Raw genomic sequence first — 27,917 nt, forward strand, 5'->3', positions numbered from 1 at the left:
CCCTGCAAGCAGAAGTCCAGCATGGGCAACGGCTGCTACAAGAACCCACAGGGCTGTAGAGGGGTTTGGGCCAGCACTCAGCCAAGTCTTGGCCAGGGTCTACTGGAACTGCTCAGTGTGTGCTGGGCAAAGCTGTTCAAGATGGGCACAGAGCTGACATTCATGGGGCGAGGCTGTGAACTCAGATCCTCTAGGGCCTGTGAACCATAGAAACCAAACCTCCCCTGGACCAAAGGCTATATGACCTGTGAACTGAGCTGGCTATGGACAAACAGGCCAGTAGAGGCTTCAAGACCCTGGCAGGACACTTGAATGCACAAAGCCTCTGGGTCAGATCTGCCAGGAGCAGCCAGAGGTCTGCTCCAGGTGAGGGGAGATGTGAGGCTGGGGACCACCCCTGGAGCTGCATGGGAACAGGGTGAACCTGAGCTGACCAGATCTGAGGGACTGGTGCACAGCACTAGGAGGGGTCCTTGAAAGGGGGCCATGCAGGTGAGCGGCCTGAGGCTGAAGTCTCACACTTTCTACAGTTCGCCCCTGAACAGAACCTTGAACCCAGCCAGATGCCAGGATGAGTCTGGCAAAGTATGAGCAGGCTGGACAGGGAAATGCAATCCCTGGGATATCTGGGAAGGCTTACTAGTAGTGACATCTCTAGGGGGTTGGTGCCAGCCTTGGGGAAGGGGTGCTTTGAAGCAGGGGATGGGGGGCAGCCAGGAGGAGGCTATACACTGACCTGATGTGGCCAGGTAGGAGTCACTGTGGTCAAGAACACTCGACAAAGCATTGTTTTGTGGTTTTTCTTTAGGAGCTGCTCAAAAGCCTATTCACCCCCGATAGGACCCAACAGACCAAAGAAAGGAATCCATCCCAGCTTGGAGCATGCGTGACCCAAAGGTAGTTGCATCTCCAAAAAGCCCACCCAGCATAGGTAGCTTAGGAAGCTGAATCCTTGGACTCTCCCTAGTATCTAAAGGCAGCTTAAGTACTGAAGAGTTCTACTCCAAGCTATTGTATAACTCAGGGCATGGCAGCCTTGAGACTGAGACTCCTGAGCGTCTCCTACAGACATCACAGTTGTCTGCTTCATGGTGGCAATAGGCATGTCCAACCTGGAGGAGAGCTTATCTTGCCCTCCCCACCCAACTTCATCTGTCTTGTGTCACACTGAGAAAAGAGAGGCTTGGAAAAGGAGATGGCTGGTACAAGACCACACAGACAGTGTGTGGCTGAGCTGGGAGCCTAGTGGCTCCACTGCTTACCCTGGGGGTCTCCTTCTAGACCATCTGGACCATCTGTACCCCTGGACCAGGTTCCCCATGTTTGCAGACTTTTAGGGTAGGCCCGCCTCCTTCCAAGACTGTGGCTAAAGTTACAGGACTAGAAAGTCTGTGGGGGACCCAGGCCTAGAGCTCTACTAGAATACTTGTCTCCCTTCCTGTGTAAGGGACCCAAGGGATGAAAAAAGGTAGAGGAGAGAGTAGGGGGAGTAGAATAAGGGAGAGAAGAAGAGGCAGGAAATGAGAGGGCAGAGGAGGGAGGAAAGAAGGGGAGGAAGTGGGGAGAGGTAGGAGGTGGAAAGCTGAGAGGAGGGGAGGGCACCATCCCAGAAGCTACTCCACAATACACCGCACTCCTGGGAATAAATTGCACATTTAGAGTCATTTTCCTGGAAGAAAAAAAAAAAAGTGAGCTTCCTAAAAATGCTTTTTCCTTCTCACCCCATCTTAAGGCTGGAGCAGCCCAGCTGAACAGAAGACTGGGAGGCCTGCCTCCCCCAGGCTGTACAGTCTGGTCACTCCCAGCACTGCTACTCTTGAGGCTTAGCACATTTTGAGAAATTGGCATTGAACCCCATCACTGTTGAGCCACAGCTCTGAACAGGGCATAGATATGGCGTGGAGGACTGGCATGGATAGGCAAGAGGGAAGCAGTGGACCACCCCTGCTCTATCCCCAGCACACCTACCTGTGTGTCCCCAGAAGGGGCTTCCCTCTCCTGGGTCACAGTGAGCAAGGGGACCCGGTTACAGAGGACAGGCCTGGATTTGAGTCCTGGGGCCTACCACTTCCTAATGTCTGGAGCTAAGGGCTTCCCAGGTGAGCCAACAATGGCTACGGGGCTGGAGGGTGATACAGGAGGAGTCTCAGCCAGCTGGCCTACCATCAACAGCCACTGTTTGGAAGTCACTCTCTGCCTGTAGCTGAGAAACAGGCTGAGGGTACCTCAGGGGGCTATAGTCCCCTGGGAATGACTGGCCCAGCCTTGCCCAGGCTGAGGGGCACTGGGGGTGCCTAGGGTAGGACAGGCAGCTGAGGTGGGGCAGGGCAAGGTGAGGCACGCCTCGGGTGTGCTGACCAGTAGACCCTCAGCTGTGTGAGGCCACCCCGATGTACCCTCTGTGGTTCAGGTAACTGATCCCCACACACATACCCTATAACAAGCTGCCCCAAACCCAGGGCTCAGACCACAGAACACACCTGTCTCTCACAGCCTCTAGGGGTCAGGGAGCTGCGGATGGGTGGCTATGGGGCAAGTTCTGGACGCTCTACCCACAAGGTGGTAGGTGTGACTGGTACATGAATCCTACCAGCAGGACAGCTCTTCGCTTAGGTGCCCCAGTTAGGCCACATTAGTCACCCTAGCAAAGAGTCCTGACCAACAAACACAGCAGGTAGCAATAATCACAGTGTGCACTTCGACTGTGCCCAAGGCTTTGATGTGTCACATGAAGTACGGCTGTCGCCCTCCCATTTGACAGAAGAAGGGAGGGCTGTAAGAGGTCAGGTGACTTACACAGTCACACAGAGCCAGATGGGCCAGGATCTGAAGTTCCCAGTCTTAGAGGTATGGGCTATTTAAGGGCTCGGTAAGTCACTGGACCTGGGCCCCCAAAAGGTATCTTGAATGGCTGCTATGCTCAGCCCCACTATTGCCTGACGTCACCAGGTGACAATTGGGAAATGGAGGCCCAGAGAAGTCACAGGCTCAGCAGAGGTCACACAGCAAGCCAAAGACAACAGCCTGAGCCAGATGGGTTAGCTCAGCCTTCATCCCAACCAATGACGGTCTAGCTGTGCACACTGGAGAATCCTGGCAAATAGGAGGGAAGAAAGGGGAAAACAAACCTCTGTCTACTGGACAGGACCCCCTTACTGGACTCCACTTCTAGGTGCCACAAGCCAAAGAAAAACCAGTTGACATTGACCTTGGATCCTTGAGGCGTGGGGCCTCCATAGAGCTTGCTTTAGGGAGCAGCGCCCTCGTGTGGCTGAGACTGGTAACTACATAAAGTCACAGGTTGCTCATCTCTAGATGGCACACCCTTCTACAACTTTATTTTAGATGTTTAATTTTTTTTTACATTTTATTTATTCATGTGTATGTGTGGAGGCATGCTCGTGCCATAGCACCCAGGACAACTCGTTGAAGTCTGTTCTCTCCCACCACATGGGTTCTGGGGATCAGGCTTGGTGGCATGCACCTTTACCTATGTGTGTTGTGCCTGCATGTATGTAAATGCAATGTCCATGGAGGCCAGGAGTTGGATCCCCTGGAACTGGAGTTATGGGTGGGTGTTAGCTGCCACGTGGGTGCTTGGATTTGAACCCAGGTCTTCTGCAAGAGCAACCAGTGCTCTTAACCACTAAGCCATCTCTTCAGCCCCCTTCTGCAACTCTACAAGGGAGCAATGGCTGGGCCTGACAGCATGGCAGAGCAAGATGTCATAAACAGGCCTGGATGGGGAGTCAGGTAAACTCAGATAAAACCCTCCGTTGGTTATCTATCATACCGTAACTCGAGTCTCAAAGACTCTTCTGCACACACAATGAGCTGAAACACCCACCTTCCTTCCTCCTGCCCTTCACAAGGATGTGGGGTGGACAAAGCCTGGAGTCCAATGTGCTCCATTAAACAGTCAGACGAGAAGGCCTCCTGTGAGGAACAGAGCGAAGGACTCACATGACAACCAACCCAGAACCTCAGCTCGCAGATCTGAGATGGGCAGTTCCCGTGGCAGCAATCTATGCCCAGTGAGGGTCATTAGGTAGACTTCTTTGCTTAATAATAGGATTGTTCTACTGGATTTATGACAGGTCTCACATTGGGGAGATGGCTTAGTAAAGTTCTTGCCTCCCAATTGTGAGCACCTGAATTTGAATCTCCAGAGCTCGTGTAAAGCCAGATGCAGTAAGTAGCAAATATCTATAATCCCAGCTCACCTACAGTGAAATGGGAGGCTGAGACAGGGGAATCCCTGCAAGCTCATGGGTCAGCTAGCCCGGTGTACATAGCAATGACCGATGAGACTCAAACTAAGTTGTAACATGAAGATGGACACCTGAGGTGATCCCTTGATCACACATACGCTGTGGTACAAACCCCACACACACCCAAGGACACCCTGGTCTTGAGCTCACTATATAGTCAAAATGACCCTGAACTCCTGATCCTCCTGCCTTCACCTGCCTACTACTGGGATCACAGGGATTCACTGGCTCACTTGGTTTTGTTTTTCTGTTCTGAAGACAGGCTTCTTCTTGTAGCCCAGACTAGCCCAGAATTCTCCATCCTCCTGCCTCAGCCTCCTAGTGTTGCAATAACAGGCATGCATAGCCACTGGGTGGGTGGATTAAGGGGCTAGTGTACTGGAGGGGGCATCACCCCAGCTTCAAGTTATTAAAAAATGAAGTAGGAAAAAATGACTACACCCATGCTGGGCACCGTTCAGAGCTCCGTATTTCACTGAATCTACAGCAGTCTTTCACATAGGTGTATGCATGTACTGCCTGCACGTAGGTAAGTGCACCTGTGTCGTGCAATGTCGAGGTCAGAAGAGGCTGTCGGGTTCCCTGAACTGGAGTTACGGACAGTTGTTAGCTGCCATGTGGCTGCTGGGATTCGAAACTAGGTCTTCTGCAAGAACAGTCAGTGTTCTTAACCGGTGAGCCATCTCTCCAGCTCCGTTTCCCCCTCTTACAGAGAACTGTGTCCCAGGAGCACACAAGTGAAAACAGGCAGTTGGGATTAAACCTTCAGTTTAATCCTGACTCGGAAGTCTCCTCAGGACTCAAAAACGCAAGGCTTGAAATTAGTGGTGACCCCAGTTCCAGTGCCTTAAAGCCACTAACACACACAGATTTCAATACTGAGAGATGCTGAAAAGAAAAAGAACCAAAATCGAGCAAACACAACCAGGACGATAGCCATGAGGAAGAGGAGAGCCCTGTGCACAGGTCTGACCAGTGCAGAGCTGGGCAGTGGCATGTGCACATCTGTCCATCACGGGGTTAGGCAGCAGAGTGTGCACAGGTCTGACAGGCATTGGACTAGCATTCTAGCGTTTACTGTGTCCCCACAGCTCCTAGGTACTGCCCAGCTCCTCTAAGCAGCAGCTCACAGGCTTCCCAGACCCCTACTCTCCACCAGCAGGAAGGGGGCAAACAGAAGAGAGATCCACCTTGAAAGCCTGCTGTAGGAGAGGCCACGACGGTAGGGGCAGCAGGCAACACTGGGGCCCAGTCTATCCCTGCTGCCCAAGCAGAACCAAGCTTTGGCTGGCTAAGTCTCCCCTGCTGCTGTGCCTATGAGAGGGAACCAAGTGATGGTCTGACCCGGCTGGCATGGCCTCTCCTCACCTGCTTCCTGACTAGACCATTCTTTTGGTAACTTGGTGGAGGGAGGGTGCAGATCGTGAGGGACAGACCCCACTTTTTGTGAGCCAGAAGAGGTCCCCAATCTCAGCTAGCTAGTAGACAGCATGAGCTGTTCTCCATGGGGGACAAGGTTGTGAAGGTGCTACAATTCAGACACTGGCCACCACCAGACCTCAGAAAAGAGACACCTGTAACTTGAGGAGATTGAGTCCAAACTTCAGGGCCCCAAATGCCAGAGGGCAGAAAGACCAAGGCTTGCAGGTTTGGCCCAGGAGGCGAGTGCTGGGAGCCCCAGACAAGCTGGGTGTTGTCTTCCCTCCAAAGTGAAAGGTCCCTCCAGGAGTGGGAGAAGAGGCTCCTGAGAGGGCAGGTAAACAAAAGGTCATTTGCCTCGGAAAGCAGAAGGCTTCTAGAGAACCCCTCTCCTGGCTTTATAAAAGGAGAAAACACAGGAGATTTGGGATAGTGAGAGCTGCCTGCAGCTGTTGTTACTTAGTACCCCCAAGAAAAATCTAGTGGTTCACCATGTTGGACATTGATGTAGTCTCTTTACTTTGGTCTGCCAGGGATTCCCTCTCTGAGGTGAACAGGTATGTGTCCTGCCTCCTCAGGAAAGGCCCGTCATACAACATTGGGAAAGTCAGCTTTTACACCAGATGTTCTTGATTTTCAAAGCAACAGGTAGGCTGAACCCAACCTCACAGGTGACATAAGGCTCAGAAGTCACCAGCTGTACCAGGACGCCACCCTTCCATCACCCTCACAGTACGCAGCAGAGGCAGAGCTAGGGCACCAGAGGGGCTCTCCAGGGCTCAGATGGGAGTGAGGGGTAAAAAGGGTGGCAAACTCAGATTCCAAAGTTCTGTATTTTTCAAAATAAAGATCACACATTGTTTAGAGACAATCTACACAAGAGTTACAAAAAATAGTTGCCCAGGCATAAGCATACACAGGTTTGTTAATTATACACATATGGTTACAAGTGTGCTTGCAAAAAAGTTCATTGGAAATATACACAAGGCTCTGGAAATGTACACCGTGTAGTGTTACAGTTCTATATTCAAACAAGAAGAATTGACAGTATGTTACATTCACTTACAAGTAGACAAAATGCAAAATACAGTTCATCTTCTGTACAAAAGAAGGAAGGAAGGGTCACACTTTACAGGGGAGGCTCTGATTGCAGGGAAGGGCAGGGCTGAACTAGGAAGGGTCACACTTTACAGAGGAGGCTCTGATTGAAGGGAAGGGCAGGGCTGAACTAGGAAGGGTCACACTTTACAGGGGAGGCTCCCATCACAGGGAAGGGAAGGGGGAGGGCTGAACTTCCGCACGTCCTTTTTGACTGTCACAAAATAAGCAAAACGTTACTTTTTTTAGGGTTAAAAAAACCACTAGTGTGAACTGAATCATGAGTAACATTTAAAAAGGCTCTCGCTACTGTCTTGACTAGCTGACAAATAAACCAAGCTATATATATTTTTTGAACATTAACTAAGCTGTATAAAGAACATTTATTCCTTCAAAAGAAAAAAAAATTTACTTCTGGTTGAAATTACAATTTACAATATACAACACTACACGCTACGACCGTGAAGGTGAGGGTGTGCACTGAGCGCACGGGGCTGGCTAATTAATTCTCTTCTTACCAAAAAACGTGTTCATGTTGATTCAAACTTCTCCACATTTACATTACAGGTATACAAATGTACAATTGTACAATCAAAAGTATGTTCGCCTACTAGGGTACATTATAGATACAGATTCAACATCAAAACAGGAAAATACTACAAATTCGTATATATGCAAAGTCTACACCCAGTATACACTATGTATTTATAGAAGCAAGACCAAAAGCAGAGGTGGATTTTCTCATGCTGAATAATCAGGTTTTGCCTTTCGTGTTAACAGACACGAACCCGCCCGCATTGACTGCGGCTCCACTCAGCGGCCACCACATTCCTTGGCATAAGGTTGTCTCCAAAAGGAGCTTGGTGACCTCAATGGTACAGAATGATACTTCAGCAACTCCCAAACAATTCCATTTCATATGTGTGTGTGTGTGTATGTATGTATGTATACTTTATAAACAGTGTTAAATGTATGTATGTATGTATATGTATATGTATGTATACTTTATTAAACAGTGTTGAATGCCGCTTTGGGGTCAATTCAAACCTCAGGTTTGTTTTTAATAAAATGAGGTGAGGAAGAGCTATTTGCAAAACTTGCCACAAGGCAAATGAGTTAAAAACCATTTTTTTTCTTTTTTTTTTTTAAACTTTTTTTGTTAAACCAACCACCCTGAAAGTGTCCACATGTGGAAGACAGATACAGCATTGAACAAAATATGTGGCCTCCCATGTACACTGATTACCTATGTACAAGTTCCTATACACCAGTAAAACAGCAGGGCAATTAGTCAATTAAAAAAAATAATTAGTACATATTATGTGTAATAAAATGAAATTTACAAAGGCTTTTCCACTTGTGGATCTGATTTCTTTTAGAAGAGGGAGTAATCCCGGAGCAGCCGGCGCCCATTTCCAAGTCTACACTGGGCATTTCTGGTTGCTGGTTGATTTGCCAGGGTCAGTGAGGTCAGCGGGACGGGGGTGGGAGCATCGCTCAGATGATGCCATTAGGGGGGCCACAGATGGGCCCCAAGTCTACACCATTCTTCATGTAGTACTTCTCTAGCTTGGCCAGGATGTGCTTGCCGTAGGTGTACTTGCGAAGGGTAGCGATGTGTGGCCGGATCTGGAGAGGAGGAAGGACAGCCTGCATTACACTGGCCTGAGAGGCCTGGGTCAGTTCCAGCACCCTGCCATCCCTAAACTGCATGGTGCACATGCCTACCCCAGAGATGCCTTTCATCCTGAGTGCCAGCCACTCAGGAGATGAGACAGTGATTCCTTCCCAGGACAGCACATCATCCCAAGCCTGTGGCACAGCCTGCCTACTGGTACACACAGAGCCAGGCTCCTCTGAGCAACTGGGGCTTCCTTTCAGGACCACCCACCTACATTTATTACCTGACCCCTACACCTCTGCAGTGCACCTCAAGCTAAGAGACCACCCCTCAAGACGGTTACTATGTACTATGTGCCAATGTGACTGATAAGAGACAGGCATTTCAGCCCACTGCCCCTCCAGAGGCTCTTCCCACTGGCCCTGTGAGACACTGCTGGCACCAGTCACCCCTTGCTTCTCTGACTTGAGCTCTGCTCACCTCTGTGAGCCATCTCCTGTACTCCCGTCACTGGAGCCATTCCCATGCACCTAGGTGAGAGAAGCCCTCCCTATGAGCTCATGGATCATGCTACAAAGCAGAGATGGCTTCTTTCTGCTTGGCTATCAAGTTCCTTCCACATAGGAAAGAGACTCAGGGTTCTTAACTGGCGTAACAATCCTAACTCAAACTGTGCACGAAAACACCAGAGGCCAGGCTGGAGAGATGGCTCAGGGTGGTTAAGAGCACTGGCTGCTCTTGCAGAGAACCTGGGTTTGATTCCCAGCACCCACATGGTGGCTAACATTCATCCATAACTCCAGTTCCAGGGGATCCAACACGCTCTTCTGACCTCCAGGGCACTGCACTACACAGGTGCACTTACACACATGCAAGCAATACAAGTATACACATAAAAATAATAAATAAAATATTTAAAAAAGAAAACAAAACACCAGAGGCCAATGTGCCAAAGAAGAGCGCGGCTACAGAGCCAGCAGTTCGCCTGCTTGGGTGTAACTGGGTAAAAAAGGGCTAAGGAGCTCCGGAGTCCGCTATGTGTCCACATGGGACACACACTGTAGACAATGCATCCTGCTGCCTAGCAGGAAAATGGCTGAAAACAAACTGTCCTGAGTTCTAACTCTAATTCTGAGAGGACAACCAGCATCACCTCCCAAGGAGGTGTCTGTTAGAAGAACACATTAATACTTCACCAAGTAATCATTCGCCAAGGTGGTGAGGACTATCTATGAAGCATTTTGTCACTAGAAACCGAGGCCCAAGATCCCTTTGTTTTCTGGTAGCTCTCCTTCTAGAATTGAAATCTGACCCTCTCACCTCTTCCACCAGTTAGACAGGATGGTGATGATGCCTCCTTCCCTCCCCCAGCCCCACAACTTTGCTGCACTCCATTTTCAATTTGGTAAATAAGCAGAGAAAGAGCCAGGTGTGGTAGCACACGCCTTTAGCTCCAGCAGAGGCAGGCCAATCTGTGAGTTCAAGGCCAGCTTAGTCTACATGATGACTTCCAGGCCAGCTGGGCTTACAGGGAGACCCTGTCTCAAAAAGACAAAAATAATAAAAAATTTAAAAAGCAGTGAAAGGTGCTCTTTTCCCCAAGTGCCCTTTGCTAAGGATACCACCTAGGGGTGAATGAGTGGATTCCTAGCCCTCCCTTTCCCCTCCATATAGAGCCCAGACCAAACCTTGATTCCAGCTCCCACCCTGGCCACTTCTCTATCCCTAAGATGACACCTGCTATTGGATTGGCTGTTTTAACAGCCTTCCCTCTTCCAAGTTACAGTGCTCTCTCATCAACTGGACAATTACTTAAAATAGTCTTGGGCCTGCAAGATGGTTCAGTGGGTAAAGGTACTTGCCACCAAGATTGACAACCTGAGTTCAATCCTTGGAACCCACATGGTGATAGGGGAGAACCAACTTCTGCAAGTTGTCCCCTGACCTATAGTAAACATGCCACACACAAAATATAAAATGAAATGCAGTCCTCACTCTTGCCCCTTGTCTTCACACCACACACCCTGCCTCTTCCTGGACAATGACACTCACATGCCCTTCTTCTAAGGGGCCTTCTCTACAAGCAGCACTCTGACACCCTCTTAACAGGGCCCTTCCGTGTCTTCGTGGCATTACTGTGCCCACTGTGTACAATCTCATGGTTATCATCAATGTAATCCTGTTCAGGAAGGCTGGCTGCAGAACACAGGCTTAGCATTTGCTCAATGAACAGACAAGCTCCTGCACATACCTCGCCCCACCCCCAAAGCATCTTCACCTGCTGTCAAACCTCAAGTGCTCTGGGCTCCCCAGCCTTCAACTGCCACCATCAGTTCCACTGACCGGTGGTTATACGACTTCAATCAGAGTTGGTGGGGTTTCGTCTGGCTCAGAACGAGTCCCTAACAAAGATTCTCATTACTGAACTTTGTTCTCAGTGAGGGCAAGTGGGTCATCATTGCCAGACAACAGCAACCCCTCCAACCGGAAGGCTGAGGGAGCTCAGAGCCCAAAGGCTGATGGGAGCAGGCCGCAAACACCTGACTCTCAGCACTGCCTGGCGCAAAGACTGTGGCCCACCCTCCCTGCCCATGGGTTGGTTTGGCTTCCTGGGCCCTGTGCAGGGTTGGGCAGACCAACTCTTGACAGCTGAAGCAGTGGGCCTCTGGTGATTCCTCTGTCCGGCCCTACTCACAGTGGCTAGCTGTTCCGACTTCTGTCCCCTCTCTCCTGTCTAACTCCCTTCAGCCTCACTCTCAAGTGGGCACTGCTGTTTTCTACTGCCCTCCCCACCAGACTGAGGGCCACAGGCAGTGAACAGGACTTCATCTTCATGGTGTCCAGATCTACACAGAACAGGTCTGTGCTTGGGAAAAGTTGGTGAATGAATGAAAACAAGGAGGGAGAAAAGGAGATACAGGAAGAGCTGCTGGGCTGACAAGCTCATCTCCTGGAGACCAAGGAAGGAAACGGCTCACAAACATACCCTAACACATACCCAGGAATGGTAGGTATGTGTCTGTGATCCTAGCACTCAGTAGTTTAGGTCAGAAAGGTTGTTTTGCAGCCAGCCTTGGCTATACAACACAGCCCTGTCAACAAACTAAACCTCCAAATATGCATGCATGATGCATTGGTCCAATTCCCAGAACACCACACAAAATCAAGAAATAAGCAATTGGCCAAAAAAAGCTGGCCTCTTTAGAGGCCAGCAAAATTACTCAGTGGGTAAGGTCACTTGCCATCAAACTTGATGACCTGAGTTGGATCCCCAGAAACCCTCAAGCTGTCCTCTGATCTCTATACCTGCACTATAGCACACAGACATCAAACAAATAATCATAAAAGAAACAAAACAACGAGACAGCCACACATGTAAGTTGAGAAGCGAGGTGTGGCAAACACAGAGGGATAATAGTGCTGGTGTACAAGAAAAAAGAACACAGAACAGGCTAGTGCAGGGACATAGAATCAGTCCCATGTCTACCTATCTCTGTATCTGGAAGCATTAGGACTTGCACCCCTTCTGCACCTGGGGGTCACCTGCCACTACCCTCCTGTGTCAGGACCACACTGAAGGATGTGCCCCTCAGTGATTGGCACTTGACCTGCGCACCTTGTGCATAACGATCTTCCGCTGGCCTGGCTCGGCCACATCAATCATCTTCTGGACCACGTAGTTGGCATACTGATCCTTCATCATGGTATATAAGGCACTGTGGGGACCGTCGTTCATGGTGCATACTTCGTCAATAAGCACAGCGCGCTCTGTACGTGAGGCGTGAGTGACACACTTCTCCACAACATTGCTGTGAAGAGATAAATCGGGCACAAGTGAGAAAAGGTCTCCTCTCAGGTTGTGCATGTTTAGCCTCAGTATGGGCAGCAGCTAGTACATGTGAGAAATGCAGTCACCCACAATCTGGTTCTGCAAGACATCCATTTTGGCCCGAGGCACTGGGGTGTCCACTAGTGAGTCACCTGAACCAGGTATTCGAGGAGATGGGACCTGACCTGCTGACAATAATAAGCTCGAGAAGTGAAGAGACAAGACATAAAAGGTTCACAGCAGCTTTCTAACAGCTCAGGTGGGTCATAATCACTATTTCAACATGTATCTACATTTATGACTGTGTCCTTGCCCCTCTGAGCTAAAAGGCCAGCAAGCTTTCCTAGTGTGTACTATTGGCTGTCAAGCAGAGCATGGCATGCAGCAGAAATTCTGGACTCAAGTAAAAGAACAACAAGTTGGATCACAGCACTTTCCACTGCTCTCAAGAGTAGAACAGAAGGACCCTGCAGTCTTGTCAGCACTTCTAAACACTTTCCAAATATATCACCTTGGAAAAGGAATGAAGGGGTAGAGCCATTAAAACATGGTTTCCTTAAAATTAAACGCCATGTAAACATGGTTTCCTTAAAATTAAACGCCATGTCGCCCCACTAATGGCCATTTACCATGCAGAGTGATTTGCGCACAATGCTGCCTGCTTTTATCAGATAATACTAACCTATACCATGGCCAAGTGGAAACGAAGCTTTGAGCCCAAGACGTGGCAGTGAGACCGGGATTGTGAGTCAGGAGCTGAGGGCTTGGCAAAGAGGAGGAAAGAAAAGCTCTGGAACACAAACCTCGCATGGAAAAAGCTCGACATAGGTCACATCTAGCTAATGATGCCCAGTCTATAGGCTGGCCACTCAGAGACAGCTTTGGAATTCCCAGTGAGCCTCAAGCAGCCACTTTCTGGGGCATCTGCCACTCAGGTTAAACAGCCTTCCACTATACTAAACCACCACACACAGGAGCCTTGATTTCCTGCTGCAATACTTTAAGATTTCACCAATTAGAGCTGCAGAGATGATGGCTCAGCAGTTAAGCTGAGCCACTCTTGCAAAGGACCTGGGTTGGATTCCTAGCACCCACATGGTGACTAACAACTCCAGTTCCAGGGGAATCTGATGCCCTCTTCTGACCTCCGAGGGCATTGCATGACAGGTGCACTTACATACATGCAAGCAATACACACTAAAAAGTAAAAATTTCACTAGCGAAATGGCTCAGACCACCAAGCCTCCTGACCAAAGTTCAATCCCCAGGACCCACAATAGTGGAGAGAACTGACTCCCACTCAAGTTGCCCTCTGTCCTCCACATGTAAACCATGGCACGTAAGAGAGTGAGTACACATGTGCAGATACACGCATACCTAAGTTTAAAATTTTTCCTTTTGAGACAGAGTCTCCTTGTAGCCCCAGTTGGTCTGGTGATCTTACAGAGATCTGCCTCTCAAGTGCTGGGATTAAAGGTGTGCACCAACATATCTGACCCTTAAAATTTGTTTAAGATTTCACTAATTAGCCAGTTGTAGTGGTGCAAGCCTTTAATGCCAGCACTTGGGAGGCAGAGGCAGGCCAGATCTCTTTCAGTTCAAGGCCATCCTGGTCTATATAATAAGCAAGTTCTAGGCCAGCTGGGGCTACAGAGAGACTCTGTCTCAAAAAGACCCCCACCCCCCGGAAAAAATTTTTTTCACTAATTGAAAGGGAACATCAATAAGTATGAGTTGTGCTACCTGCCTGGCAAATCACACTGAAAACCCAGGAAAGAAAATACTTGGAAAACTGAAAGCACCAAGTTGTGCAGGTGGTAAGAATCTGTTCAGACCACCCAGGGCTGCAGAGGTGGCTCAGCAGCTAAGAGCACTTGCTGTTCCTGCAGCACAAGACAGCTCACAACTGCCTGTTAACCCCAGTTCCAAGGGAGCTGACACCCTCTTCTGGCATCTGTGGAGTACCAGGGATGCAAGTGGTACACATACAGTACACATACATACATGCAGTTAAACATTTATACAAAGAAAAATAAAAGGGCAGGGGGAGATGAGGGCGATCACCACCACCCATTTAAGCTTATGGAAGGGCCATCATTTCTTCAAGTCCTGCCCCTACGGAACTACCTAAATCCCCTGCAGGTATAGGAACAGACAGAGCATTCCTTCTGCAGCCTGTAAAGAGGCCAAGAAGCCTGGACAAATACAGCAAAGTGCACCCACCCTTGTGCCAAAGAGGAAGCTGAGTACTGAGTATTTCAGTGCCCCAAAAGATAAAGAAATACATAGGTAACCAAAAAGTACATCATTGTTGAAACAGTTTCCAGACTTCAATGATGACTCAAAAGGAATGAAAGGAGCATTTAAGGGATGGCTTGTTAGCCCATACTTGGTACAGCTGTAATATAACTTTTTAAGCAAGGAATGTATACTTTGAAGTAAGGAAACATTAAAAAAAGAGCTCAGGAGGGCTAGTGGGATGGCTCAGCAGATAAAGGCACTTGCTATCAAGCCTGAGGACCTGCTATGGACCCAGATGATGGAAAGAGAGAATTCCTCCAAGTTGTCCTCTGAGCCACATACCTATTGTGGCGGGCGTGTACCCACCCACACCCACACCCACACCCATAAATATAAAACAAATTCTGTAGCTGAAATACTACCGAACCCTCTTCTAAAAGTAGGCCATGTAACTCAGAGCACACACCTTGCAAATTTGTGCTGACTCAATACAAGCACATTTCCTCGGATTTCTGCTACAATTTTACTTTTATCCTCAGGACGACCATGCTCTAATACATGCTGGATTACATAATTTCCATACTGATCCTGTTGGAGAAGCAACAAAAGAAATTGTACAAAAAAGTTCCATGATTTAGAAATCCTTCCAGATAACTGATCTTAGCGCTCTAGCAGCATGACAGCCTATCTAAATGAGCACATATCCATGCCCGTTTTGCGACACTTGAACGCGCCCAGTCTGGTCTAAATGAGCATGTAGCAATTTTAACTGGATAGATCATAACATTTCTCTATCACTATAAAACAGGAACACAGTATTACTGGACATTATATATTCATGCTCATAAGTTTTAGCTGGGTTCTTCACAAATTACTACCTACAAAGAAGTAGGCCAATGACTACTTGGAAGGGGAAGGAGGCAATGTTCCGGGGATAAAGAAATCTTCCTCTAACAGAAGCATATAAATGGTTTGCTGCATCTTTAACTGGAAAGATTTATATCCCCCCAAACAAGCAGGACCATTATCAGTGGCAGAAGCAGAAAAGCATCAACGCCAAAGAAAGGACTCAGCTTGGTTCGTTTGGCAATGAGACTGAGACCCAAAAAAACTGAATGGTCTACTCAGGTGACATGGTATATGTATGTAGAACATTCTCCCAGCTCCCAAGGCAGGGCAGCTTTATTTGCTGCCTATATTCATGGAACACAAACTGGGCTATGATAAAAGCATGCTCCAAAGAAGAGTACTGAAGACACACTGATACTCTATGCTAACAAAACACACAAGTGCTGGGCCTACTGCAGCCCAGCAGGTCTCCTGGCAACTCCACTACCTGTACAAGCTGCTCCGTGTGCTGGTGAAGCTCCTCTAAGATAGGGAGGGTCTGGTCAGGAAGACAGTGCTCCAGGATTCTCTGGATCACTCGGCAGCCATAAGGATGGGTGGACAAAGCAAACACCTGGAAAAGACAAAGGGAAAGGTGATGCTCAGTGCCTCCCAATGCCCGTGTATTTCCCATGCCCGTGTACTGCTAGCCACATGTCCCACCTGTCTTCACTAATTAATGGAATGGCTTGTACATTCTCTCTACAAATAACAAAGGGATATGAATCTGTTATGGATTAATAAACTTTCTTAATTGGTTTAATAATTCATATATATGCATAAATTAGCTGAAATGAACTTTTCCAGAAAAGTTCCCTTCTTTTTTAGAAGGGAACTGAAAATAAGTAAAAGATGCACTGAGTTAAGAATCCAGAGTGTCAGCAAATAGCTTTTGCAAAAGACAGGACTAGAAACAGAAAAAGGAGGCCTGTTTCTATGCTTCATACAAAATATCAACTACGTGTAGGGCTGAATTTAACTGGAGTTTTGTTGGGTTTGGAGCAATTAATTCTAGTGCTCGGCAGAGATGCAGACAGATCTCTCTGAGTTCAAGGCCAGTCAAGGCTACATCATGAGACACTGTCTCAACAAACAAATGGAGCAATAAGAAAGTACACTTTACTTTTTCCTGCTTTGATTTGACTTTTGTGGTACTGAGCTGCATGCCCAGCCCACATCCCCAATCTTGGTTCTGCCTTTCCTAGGGGTATGAAGTTCCTGGGATCTCTAGAGTGCTAATACAAGCACAGTGATACATGCCTTTGAACCTACCACTCAGAAAGCCAAAGCAGAAGGATCATGAGTCCAAGGCCAACCTGGTCTATAAAATGAGACTCTCTCAGAACACCGAAAAAAAAAATAAGAAAAAGAAAAGGGGGGGGGGGGGAAGGAGTGGTAACAGCAGCCCCAGTGCCCACCTGCTAAGTGCCACCTACCTACAGGTGTCAGCCCCACCAACCATGCTCTAAGTCTGATTTGCCATGCGCTTTATGCTTACATTTGCTGCTTCCTTTAAGCTTTATAAGGATGAAATATGGAGCAGCTTATTTCACTCAGCATGTTTTCAAAATCCACTTCCAAAACAGCGGCACTGAGAGGACTCTGCTGCTGCTGGCTGTGTGACTGTTAACCCTAACCCCTGGCCCATGGACAGCTGCACCATTTTGTTTTTTGCTTCTAGAGGGGTAATGCCATTTTAAATATATCTTAACCTGTCTTCCACCAGATAAAATTGTAAGCCAAAAGCACCGGATAAAAAAATGCAAGTGTTGAAATCTGCAAGATGGCACTAAATTACTTTCCAAAGTGGCTGCTACACTGTCACACACAGCAGTGCTCAGGGCTATCATGTGGGTCTCACCTTGTACTGCCCTGGTTACTAATGAGGGAGGCTTCCTAGCTACTGCAATCCTGCTTCTTTTGTAAAACAGAAATTCACCTGTCATTGTTTTTCATTCTGTTGTATTGTTTTCTCTGATCACAGAAGTTATTCAGATAACCTAGCTGCCAATTCCTCAATAGTTTCATCTTAATAATATTCTCCCCCTGGGATGGGGCTGTAGCTCAGGAACAGCAGGCTTGCCTAGCAGTCTCAGGTCCTGGGTTCCAACCCGTCACCTCAAACAAGTGAAACAAACAAACCAACAATCACCTTCCTTTCCCGTTTGCTGCTTTGGTGTACATTTTTGTTTGGTTTTGGGGTTTTTTGAGAGAAGGTCTCCCTTGTAGCCCCAATTTGCCTGGAACTTACTATGTAGCCCTGGCTGGTCTCAATCTCACAGAGATATAGAGATCCATCTGCCTATGCCTGGGATTAAAAGTGTGCGCCACCAACCTGGCTCCTTTTCTTTTATTATATATTCTGATCACACAATGTCTTTCTTAAGGGGGGGGGGCAGGGCTGAAGAGATGGCTCAGGGGTTAAGAGCACTGGATGTTCTTGCAGAAGATACGGGTTCACAACCCAGCACACATATGGAGGCTAAACAACTGTCCCTAATTCCAGTTCCAGGGGATCTGATGCCCTCTTTTGACCTCTGTGGGCATTGCATGACACATGTACACTTACATACATGCAGGCAATATACTCATATACATAAAGTAAAAATAATTTTTAAAAAAGTTTTATTCATGCATGTGCATGTGTGCAGCGGGTGCCTGCAGAGTTCAGAAGACGGTGTCAGATACCCTAGAGCCGGAGTTACATGTGGTTGTGAACTACCTAACATGGGTGTTGGAAACTGAACCAGTCCTCTGTAAAAATAGCAAGCACTCTCAACAGTTGAGCCATCTCTCTGGCCCAACATAACATCTTACAGTGAACAAATGTGCCTTTTTTCCATTAACTTGGAAACTACCAATAAGCCCTGGGTTCTGAAAGTCTACCGAACCGTGTAGTCAGTGAACTCTGTAACCCAAATCATGTTTCCATTTAGGCTTAACAGCAGAGACAGGTGGTAATCTATGAAAACAGTTCCTTTTCTCATGTTTTCCTTCTTTTTTTAAAAAGGGTCCAAATTCAGGGTCGGGCGTGGTGGTGCACACCTTTAATCCCAGCACTAGGGAGGCAGAGGCGGGCAGATCTCTGTTGAGTTCAAAGTCAGCCTGGTCTACATAGTGAGTTCCAGGACAGCTGGGGATACAGGGAGACCCTGTCTCAAAAGGACCAAAAAAAATAAAAAAGGTCCAAATTCATAAACTCCCAAATTAGGAAGGGGGGATGGTATTATTTTTGGCAAAAAAACTAACAATTATAGTCAGCTTACAAAAACCAGGGTATGAGGAAGTAACAACTTTAATTAGGCATGGTGGCATATACTTGGGAGGCTGGAGGACTACACACTTGAGGCTAGCCTGGGATACATGACAAGTCCCTGTCTTAACAAAAACAAAAAAGGTATAACTGTTCTCAGAAGCTGGAGCTAAGAACACATTTTTGACATATGGGTAAAGTAAAGCTATGTGACTACGTAATACAGTTCAAACCATCTTGAACACATACCCTCTAAAAAACTTTCAAACATTGCCTGCAAGATTATTTCTGCCAATGATCTGAATTTTTAAAATTCAGATTTTAAAATGGAGACTTTAAAATATCGGGATAAAAACTGGCCAAGGGAAAAATAATTCAAGTATGAGACTCATCTTGGTAACTCTGCTGACAGTCCTTAAGGCAGCTGAGGTCCTCATGGAGAATGAGAAAGAATCCCCAGAGAGCAAAGGAAAGAGACCCAGTAACATCGCCAGGGGACACCACTGCACAGGACAGCTCCTAACTGCAGTCTAAGACACAGGCTGACCACTGGAGAATCATGGGTATGCCCATTCATTGGTATACCTCATTTCTTCTCTAAGTCACTTACCTGCCCCTTGAACGCATCAATGATAAATTGCAAAGACTGAGGCTGTACACATTCAATGCACTTCTGAACCACATGGTTGCCGTTCTGGTCTTTCACACACTTCAGGACATGGCCATCTAACTCCCGAACCATCTCATTCTATTGGAGACAAGGAGAGAAGGCAGAGCCAGAATCACAGCCAGCAAATACCCAGACAGTCCACATTCTCCTTACCAAGCAGCAAAGCATAGAACAGATCCATGATAATTGAAGTGGAACAACCCAACCTCAGCCATGCAACAGTGTGGCAAACAGTGAGCTCTTCCACACAATGGCACATTTACTGTAACAGCTACAGGAACCCCAAAAGCTCTAACTTGGAAAAGACTTCTTAGGCTTTAAAAAGCAAAAACAAAACAAAACACAAAACCTCAGTCATGTGCAGTGGAGCACAGTACTAAGTCCAGGTAAGCAGGCTAAGGTAAGAGGACTGAGTTAGAGATCAGACTGGGCTACATAAAGGCCAGACTATGCTGTTTTTAACAACTAGACCTGCTTTTTAAAAAATATTTTATTATTTTTATTTTATGTGTATGAATGTATTGGCTGCATGTGAGTGTACCCATGTCGTGCAATGCCCCAGAGATCAGAAGAGGGCTTCGGATTCCCCTGGAACTGGAGTTAAGGAAGGTGTGTAGATAGGTGCTGAGAATTGAATCTGGATCCTCTGCAAGAGTAGTCTGTGCTCTTAACCACTGAGTTACCTCTCCAGCCCCAAACTAGACCTGATTTAAAAACATACCAGGCCTCATGGCCTGGACTTGTAATACTAACACTTCAGTCTGGGCTACATAAGACTCTCAAAAAACCCAAAAAACAAACCCCAAAGCACCATACTTTCAAATAGAAAGTCTTTGTGAATTACACTGTATTAAATAATTTCACATTCAATTTATCATCTATACATTTTTAAAAGATTTTACTTTTACTTTTATACAAAAGTTGCCTGCATATATCTAGGTGCACCTTGTGCATGCAGTGTCCACAGAGGCCAGAAGAGGGCATCAGATTCTCCTCGACTGGAGTTATAATTATGAGCCCCTATGTAGGTGCTGGGAATCAAACCTGGGTCCTCTCCAAAAGCAGCCAGTGCTCTTAACTACAGAGTCATCTCTCCAGCTCTTGTCACATTTATATTCTGACAATCCTGTAAACTTATATTATTAATGCGATGATAGTTAACCTACCTAGAGTTTACCCCAGGTAAGGACTTAGCATGTTTTACCTCCCTCTGAACAGACCATGCATGTGGCACTGTAACAAAGATAAATTCAAAAGCTTGTTCAAAAAGACCTAGACTGGTGGGTATATTGGTGCATGCTTTTAATCCCAGCAAAGGTAGGTGGCTCACTGTGCGTTCCAGGCCAGCTGGGGCTTCAGGAAGACCCTGTCTCAAAAAGACACCCGCCCCCCCAAGACCTAGATTGCCAAGACTCAAACCCAAGCAACCATGCCATCATTGCATGGCACCAGTATTTACTGAGAAACCACCTGTCAATCATATAATTTGGTCCTTCTACCCATGTATGAAGAAACTGGAATTCAGAGAAGTTTCATATTGAAAACTAAGTCAAGTGTGATGGCTTGGTTCTATATATAATCCCAGCACTTGAGAGGTTGAGGCAGGTGGATTATATCCAGTTTGAAGCCAGACTGAAGAGAGTTCCAGGTCTGCTTTGGCTATAGAGTGAGATCCTGTGTTAAAATTTATAGACAGAGTCAAGGGTGGTAGTGCACCCTACAGCCTGAGCATCTTGGAAGGCTTAGATAGACCACTGGAGAACCCAGAATTTTTACAGTCATCCTGGGCAACATAAATATGGCAAGAACATGTCTCAAAAGAAGGGGTATGGGGTAGGATTGACATCTGCTCCCCAATTTCCTGGCTGACTCCTGTTCTAGGTTTTAGCTTCTCTGTGCTGCTCTGTATTTTTGCTAGAATGGCATCGCTGCTTTAAAATAGAGCATTCTTCAGACTGGAGAGATGACTCAGGGGTTAAAAACACTTGCTGTTCTTCCAGAGGACCGGAGTTTGAGTCCCAGCTTCCACATGGTGGTCAACAATTGTTCATAATCCCTGTTCCAGGAGGTACAACACTGTCTTCTGGCCTCTGTGGGCATTGCACACTTAGAAACATGGAGGCAAAACACTCATACACATAAAAATAATAAAATGTATTTTAAAAAGGCATTCCCAATGTACAGAGAACAAGAGGCCTCAGAGTACTTATCCCTGACACCTACTTCAAAAGCTCTGCCCCCCCAAGGCTTGGGGATCATTGTGGAAGACAAGGCAGAAAGACTGTAAGCGCCAGAGGGATGGATGACAAGGAAATAGTCAGCTGATCAGTTAGTGACTCTTATGAACTCACAACAATGGTAAGAGCATGCACAAGTTCCATGAAAGCTTAAACCAGATAAAATCCCAGCATAGACATGGGGAAGTATGTAAGGAACTTCTGGTAATTGATGGCTGACAATGTCTTAACAGGGATGGGACTCTTGGTGGTCCCAGTGGATAGCCTCACATTGAAGGACATTTGTGTATACCTATCAGACTCTACAGTCCGTCATATATACGTGAGAGTACATTAAATTAGAAAGGGGGAGGGGGAGCACTGCATGGAGGTTCGGGCAGAGGAGCAAATCTAAACACCAAACTATACTGTATAAAAATCATAAAATTCAACTTAAAAAGAAAAAACAGTGCATTCATGAATGCAACATGTGGAATCAGAGATAGAGTCTGCCAAAGCAACCAAGATATCAGCTCAGAACACGATACCACAGAGAAAGTGAACCAGTAAAAAAAAGAAATATAAAAGAGCCAACCACGCTCAGGAGACCCAGCAGGAGGAGTTCAAGGTCAAGGCCTGCTTGAACTGCACAATTCAAGGCTAGTATAGTAGTAAGGCACCCCCACAGCATGCACCAAGGTCGTGCAGGTTCAATCCCCCAGTACTGCTAAAGGTTGGGAGAATAGGGAAAAGTGGAGTGGAGTGGGAGAGGAGAAAAGGAGGGGAAGGAGAGAACAGTAGCTTGTGGGAGAGAAACTACAATTTGAAAAGCTGGAGATAAAACAATTTATCAATGAGAAAGGAGGAAGAGGAGGGAAATACTAAGGGTCAGAACTTCTACTTTCTATTAGCAAATGGGGGGGGATTGTCATGACGGAAGAAGGAAGGATCTGTGTTGAAAAGAAGAGAATTACATTGAAAAGAAGATTCGGAGAGCCATGAAAATCCTGAAGTTCTAAGAATTTATAATGGCTTGAATGAAGAGGAGACCTCCTGTTTGTGGGTAACTGGGTGGTGACTTTTCTGTTTGCTTGCTTGCTTGTATTGTTTGCTTGATTGGGAGGTGGGTTTGCTATGTAGCCTTGACTGGCCTTAAACTTGTAATTGTCCTGCCCCTGCCTCCTAAGCATTAGGATTACAATCGTGTGTCATTTTACTCAGCTGGACAACACTGTGCTATATGTCTGGTGCTGAGCACTAGATGAAGGTGTCCCAATGCTGCTGTATGTATCCAACCTCACCCCACCCCCAAAGCATCTTCACCTGCTGTCAAACCTCAAGTGCTCTGGGCTCCCCAGCCTTCAACTGCCACCATCAGTTCCACTGACCGGTGGTTATACGACTTCAATCAGAGTTGGTGGGGTTTCGTCTGGCTCAGAACGAGTCCCTAACAAAGATTCTCATTACTGAACTTTGTTCTCAGTGAGGGCAAGTGGGTCATCATTGCCAGACAACAGCAACCCCTCCAACCGGAAGGCTGAGGGAGCTCAGAGCCCAAAGGCTGATGGGAGCAGGCCGCAAACACCTGACTCTCAGCACTGCCTGGCGCAAAGACTGTGGCCCACCCTCCCTGCCCATGGGTTGGTTTGGCTTCCTGGGCCCTGTGCAGGGTTGGGCAGACCAACTCTTGACAGCTGAAGCAGTGGGCCTCTGGTGATTCCTCTGTCCGGCCCTACTCACAGTGGCTAGCTGTTCTGTCCCCTCTCTCCTGTCTAACTCCCTTCAGCCTCACTTTTGCAGAGCCTCTCCTGGGGGACAGTGGGTATGGTGAGGGGGCCTCTCAAGTGGGCACTGCTGTTTTCTACTGCCCTCCCCACCAGACTGAGGGCCACAGGCAGTGAACAGGACTTAGTCACCTCTGTGGTGTCCAGCAAGGTTGGCAGGATGAGTGAACAGGAAGAGAGTACAGAAAATGCAAGGAAGTTGGAATGGATTTGGGTTCATCGGTATGCTCAGTGCAGGCTGAGGAGAAAGACAAGCAGCATTTTACCTGCCTATAAGCCTCTCCCCACCTCACCCCACCCCCGAAACTATAAAATCTGAATCAGGCCAAGTTCCAGTCAAAGAGGCGAAGTTGAAAACCACTCAAGAGACCTGATCCACTATCAATTTGCAGCTCCTGCTTGCCACGCAGATGGGTAGCATTTAACACCACAGTAACAGCAGAAAAGCCTTCATGCTGACAGTCTGCAGAGCTCGCCGTACACACCACAGAAAAACACCAAGAGAAAAGTTAAAGGGAAACTTACAATTACCTGCTGGTCTGAGGGAATAAATTCCAGAGCTTTCTGGATAACCCGGCAGCCATACATCTGTAATGCCAATGACAGGACATGGCCTCGAATTCGCTCTGCCAAAGCCAGCTTCTGTTCATGGCTGCCAAACTAGACACAGAGTGTGGGGAACAGCATTACTTAGGTAGAGGGGAGAAACCAGAAAAAGCAAAGCTTCCCTTATTCTGTATCAAGGCCTGGCATGCCCCCTTGTGGCCCGGCTACCTAGAATCAACCACAGCTTCTAAAGAGCTATTGCAAACTATACTTCATTCAGTATATACTGACTACCGCTAATCAATTGGGAAAACACTAAAAAAAAGCTCTTCACAAAAAAGGCCACATTCTGAGGACTGGAACAGAGCTGCTGTTCCTTAAAACCCAATGAAAATCAAAATACTCTAGAATTCTGTAAACTCAAAGGACAGAAAGACTAAAGACTTACTTCAAAGAACTTCTGAATGACATAATTTCCAAACACATCCACCATAAGTTGGTAGGCAGCCTGAAGGATTTCATTGAAGACAAGCTGGCGTTCAGCTGCCGTGGCACGCTCTAATTTCAGCTGGATGAATCTGAAGAACAAAGTGAAGGGGCAATCAGAGTATTTGGTAGGACTCAGAAATGCAGGAAGGGGTCACTGCAGTGTGCAGCATGCATTTCCACACACACACAATTCACTCAGTGCTGTTCAGATCAATTTCTTGAGCTGTCAAGGGAAGATTTTTTTTTTTTTTTTTTAAGGAAATCCCCTAATACAGCTGAACTTTTTTGGGGGAAAGGGGGTCCTTTTTGAGACAGGGTCTCCCTGTAGTTCCAGCTAGCCTGAAACTCCCTAGATAGACTAGGCTGGGCTTGAACTCAGAGATTCACCTGCCTCTGCTTCCCTGAGTGTGGGGATTAAAGGCATGCGCCACCAAGCCCGGTTAACAGTTAAAAGTGGATTCCACTTTGGTGTGCTGTATTACAGGAGAGCCTCTGCACAAAAGTGTGAACTCTACTTGACCCTGATCTTCAGGAACCCAGTGCCCTCATCAGGAACTCAAAAGCTTATGGTCCTTGCTACAGTCTTTAACTTATGCCCATAAAAGGCAGTATTCATTAGCTTCTGAAATAACAACTACCTGGCCTGACTTATTTAGTTCAGGTGACTGTATCAGGAAAATCATGCAGCTCTCAATCTGACATACAGAACCCACATGTGAGAGCTTCTCATGGGAGGCAAGCAGGCAGAAGGAAGGAAGCAAGATGGGTATGGTTACCTCATTATGCTCCATGTCTAGGCCCAGCTCCCCCTCCTAGTAAAGCTGCTCTCCCCAGAATAAAGACAAGTGGAAAGCCTGACTTGCTCCTAAGCATTGGAGAACCACATTCTACATGATGTCTCCTTGGGAGAAGATTCTCTACAGTGCTGACCAATGCAAAAGTGTGCATGAGGCTTCATGGGAGGGCTTCTGTTTCAACTACAGAAGAGGGTTAGGATTGTGTCTATGAGATAGGGTCTTACTGAGTAGAGCTTGGAACTTATGGTGATCCTCCTGCCTCTGCTTCCTGACTACTGGGATTACCGGCATGCACTCTCATGCCCAATGGCAAACTATAGAGTTTTAAGAGCTTCTTGTGAACTAGAAACAAAGACCACTCTTTCAGAAAGACAGAAAGTTTGCTCCAGACCACTAAAGACTCTTCAAACTTTTGGTTATCTGGTGACCCTCATGTCCACATCTTTCCAAAATAAACAGCAGGAAGCACATTAGAAGCAGACTATGAGTCACAGAAAGGTGCTATGATATAGTAGTTTAATATCTACCTATCAGAAGTATTAAGATTTCAATTACCCTATGTGCCAAAGCCAAGTCCTCACCTGGACCCATGCTGGTCTTGGGAAAACTCCATTATATGTCCAGCAATCTCCCGTAGTTGTAAATTAGGGTACCGATTATTTCGAAAATCTTCCAAAAGCCTGCTCCTGCCAGAGGGCATGACATCTGACATTCCGTATCTCAAACGAGACGAAGAGAAAAGGGTGCTGCTGGGGCTGAAGAGGCTGGAGGCGCTGCTTGCACTGCGGTACTTGGCTTCGGCACCAGGAGCAGCAGAGATGTATCTTCCACTGCCATTTGTGAGTCCTCCTGTTGGTTACAGAGCAGAAGAACTTAAGTACAAACTTAGAGAACCTCGTGAAAGAGGGGGAAGCACCTTCCCCCAAGCCTCCATCATCGCTCACTTCTTCAATTACATTGCATTTGTGCTAGGACAATTCTACTGCTGTGACTTTCATAACCAATCTGGAAGGAAACATTTTGCACAAAGGTTGAGATAGGAATGCTTTTTACTACTGATGGTAAACTGCTAGCAGAACAGAGCACTAGGACTGGAGATATGGCTCAGAGGCAGAACACTTGCCTAGCATGCATGAGGCCCTAGGTTCAAACCCCCAGGACCGCCTAAAAAGGGGGAAACGAAACAAAAATAACAGAGCAATCAATTCCATGGCCCTTAATAAAGGAGGAAGAGCACCTGCAATAAGGACTCAGAAAACACAAAATGCACGAGGCCTCTGAGTAGTGTACAAACCAAACCTCCTCCATTCTTAAGAAACCTGCACACCCAGCAGAAGCCTACCCTTAAAGATCAGCACATTCCAAGGGAGGGACATAACTCAGTGGTAGAGTACTTGTCTTGCATGAGGAAGGCCTTGGGTTTGAGCCCCAGTGTTGTAAGCAGAGGAAAAGAAATCAAGACATTCTATTTATGCACAGGAAACTCCTGGAAAGCTTTCTTTGAAAGAATAATTTTGCTAAGAAGTAAAGTTTGAAAAGATCATATTTAAGGCCAATAGTAGGTTTTCAAGGTCTTCATCATCAGTGGGTAACTTGGAAGAATTTCTATGGGACAAAGCCGAAACTGATGCAGCAGCAGTATTACCCTTCATGCCACTAATTCTGCTGCTCTAACTGATTATTTGGGAAAAAATCCTGAGTCAACAGGTAAGAGAGTTATAACCAAAGGCTTAGCGAACATAGAGCGGAGCTGAGGTGTGGGTCAGTGCTAAAGCACGTGCCTAGCACATAAGGCCTTGGGTTTTAATCCCCGCCACCCACCCACAAGTCAAAGTAAAGTAACAGAATAAGTTAATGAGTGTACTTTCAATAATTTAAATGTTTCATGTATTTTTAACTTTTATTGCTCTATAAAAAGAATATGAAATCTGTTTTGATGTTTCTGACTGGAGGGCTAGGCAAATGCTCTACCACTGTGGTACATACCAGCACAGGCTTGTTTTCCTCAAACCCTTTTAAAAACAGCACCCCAAAATAGGTTATGTGAGAGATAGCACATAAACCACACAGAACACAGATGAGTAACAACTCAGAATCCTTGAGGAAAGTCACTCACATGAACTGCTCCTGACTGCACTAGTTCTAATGAATACCTGGCTTGGAGTTTAATGGTTTAAAGGGATACCTGGCTTGGATTTCTCCACAGAATTCCAGGGCCCAGCTTCAAAGGTCTGGGTCTCACAATCAAAGTGACAGAGCCAAGAGAGAATGGCTCAAAGTTACATTGTGTACAATACTCATTGAGCATCTGTCTCTATCTAGCTCCACACTGCAAGTCTTTATATGGAATTGTAACGAGTACATTTATAGAATTGGAAATTAAGGCCCAGAGACACAAATGCTTGCCCAAATATACAATACACATAATTCAAAAATAAAATATTTACAAACACCTTTTTAAAATATAAAATATTTACAAAAACCTTTTTAAAAAAATAAAATAGCTGGGCATGGTAGAGCATGCCTTTAATCCCAGCACTTGGGAGGCAGAGGCAGGCGGATCTTTGTGAGTTCAAGGCCAGCCTGGTCTATATAGTGAGTTCAGGTCAGCTGGGACTACAGGGAGACCCTGTCTCAAAAAGACAAAAATAAATAAATAAATAAACAAACAAAAACCTTTAAAAAGTAAAATATTTACAGAAACTTTTTTTAAAAAAAATTTACAAAAACCTTTAAAAAAAAAAGCCCGGCGTGGTGGTGCACGCCTTTAATCCCAGCATTTGGGAGGCAGAGGC

The 27,917-nt window shown here is 46.6% G+C and overlaps 1 protein-coding gene and 2 non-coding genes across 20 annotated transcripts in view; all 3 read right to left on the bottom strand.

Moving 5' to 3' along the window:
- Positions 1-6,504: 6,504 nt before the first annotated feature.
- Positions 6,505-27,917, bottom strand: part of Pum1 (pumilio RNA binding family member 1) — a 126,698-nt gene continuing 105,285 nt past the window's right edge. For 12 of the 18 annotated variants that reach the window (XM_017797645.1, XM_008831155.3, XM_008831162.2 and 9 more), the window contains 8 exons: positions 25,704-25,971; positions 24,285-24,414; positions 23,816-23,950; positions 19,231-19,368; positions 15,816-15,941; positions 14,946-15,067; positions 12,026-12,218; positions 6,505-8,417 (listed from right to left, as the gene is read on the bottom strand). In XM_017797645.1, coding sequence (XP_017653134.1) covers positions 8,286-8,417; positions 12,026-12,218; positions 14,946-15,067; positions 15,816-15,941; positions 19,231-19,368; positions 23,816-23,950; positions 24,285-24,414; positions 25,704-25,971 — 1,244 coding nt within the window. In that variant the 3' untranslated portion in view covers positions 6,505-8,285. The remainder of the gene's footprint in view (positions 8,418-12,025; positions 12,219-14,945; positions 15,068-15,815; positions 15,942-19,230; positions 19,369-23,815; positions 23,951-24,284; positions 24,415-25,703; positions 25,972-27,917) is intronic. The other 6 variants (XM_029562545.1, XM_008831160.2, XM_029562544.1 and 3 more) reach the window with 1 other exon arrangement.
- Positions 10,793-10,875, bottom strand: LOC115070042. The gene has a single exon (XR_003849246.1). It is a non-coding gene; the product is annotated as a small nucleolar RNA SNORD103/SNORD85 (small nucleolar RNA).
- On the bottom strand, positions 22,935-23,017 carry LOC115070044. The gene has a single exon (XR_003849247.1). It is a non-coding gene; the product is annotated as a small nucleolar RNA SNORD103/SNORD85 (small nucleolar RNA).

Source organism: Nannospalax galili, unplaced genomic scaffold (genome assembly GCF_000622305.1).
Source record: "Nannospalax galili isolate Female #2095 unplaced genomic scaffold, S.galili_v1.0 scaffold2895, whole genome shotgun sequence".
NCBI lineage: Eukaryota > Metazoa > Chordata > Mammalia > Rodentia > Spalacidae > Nannospalax > Nannospalax galili.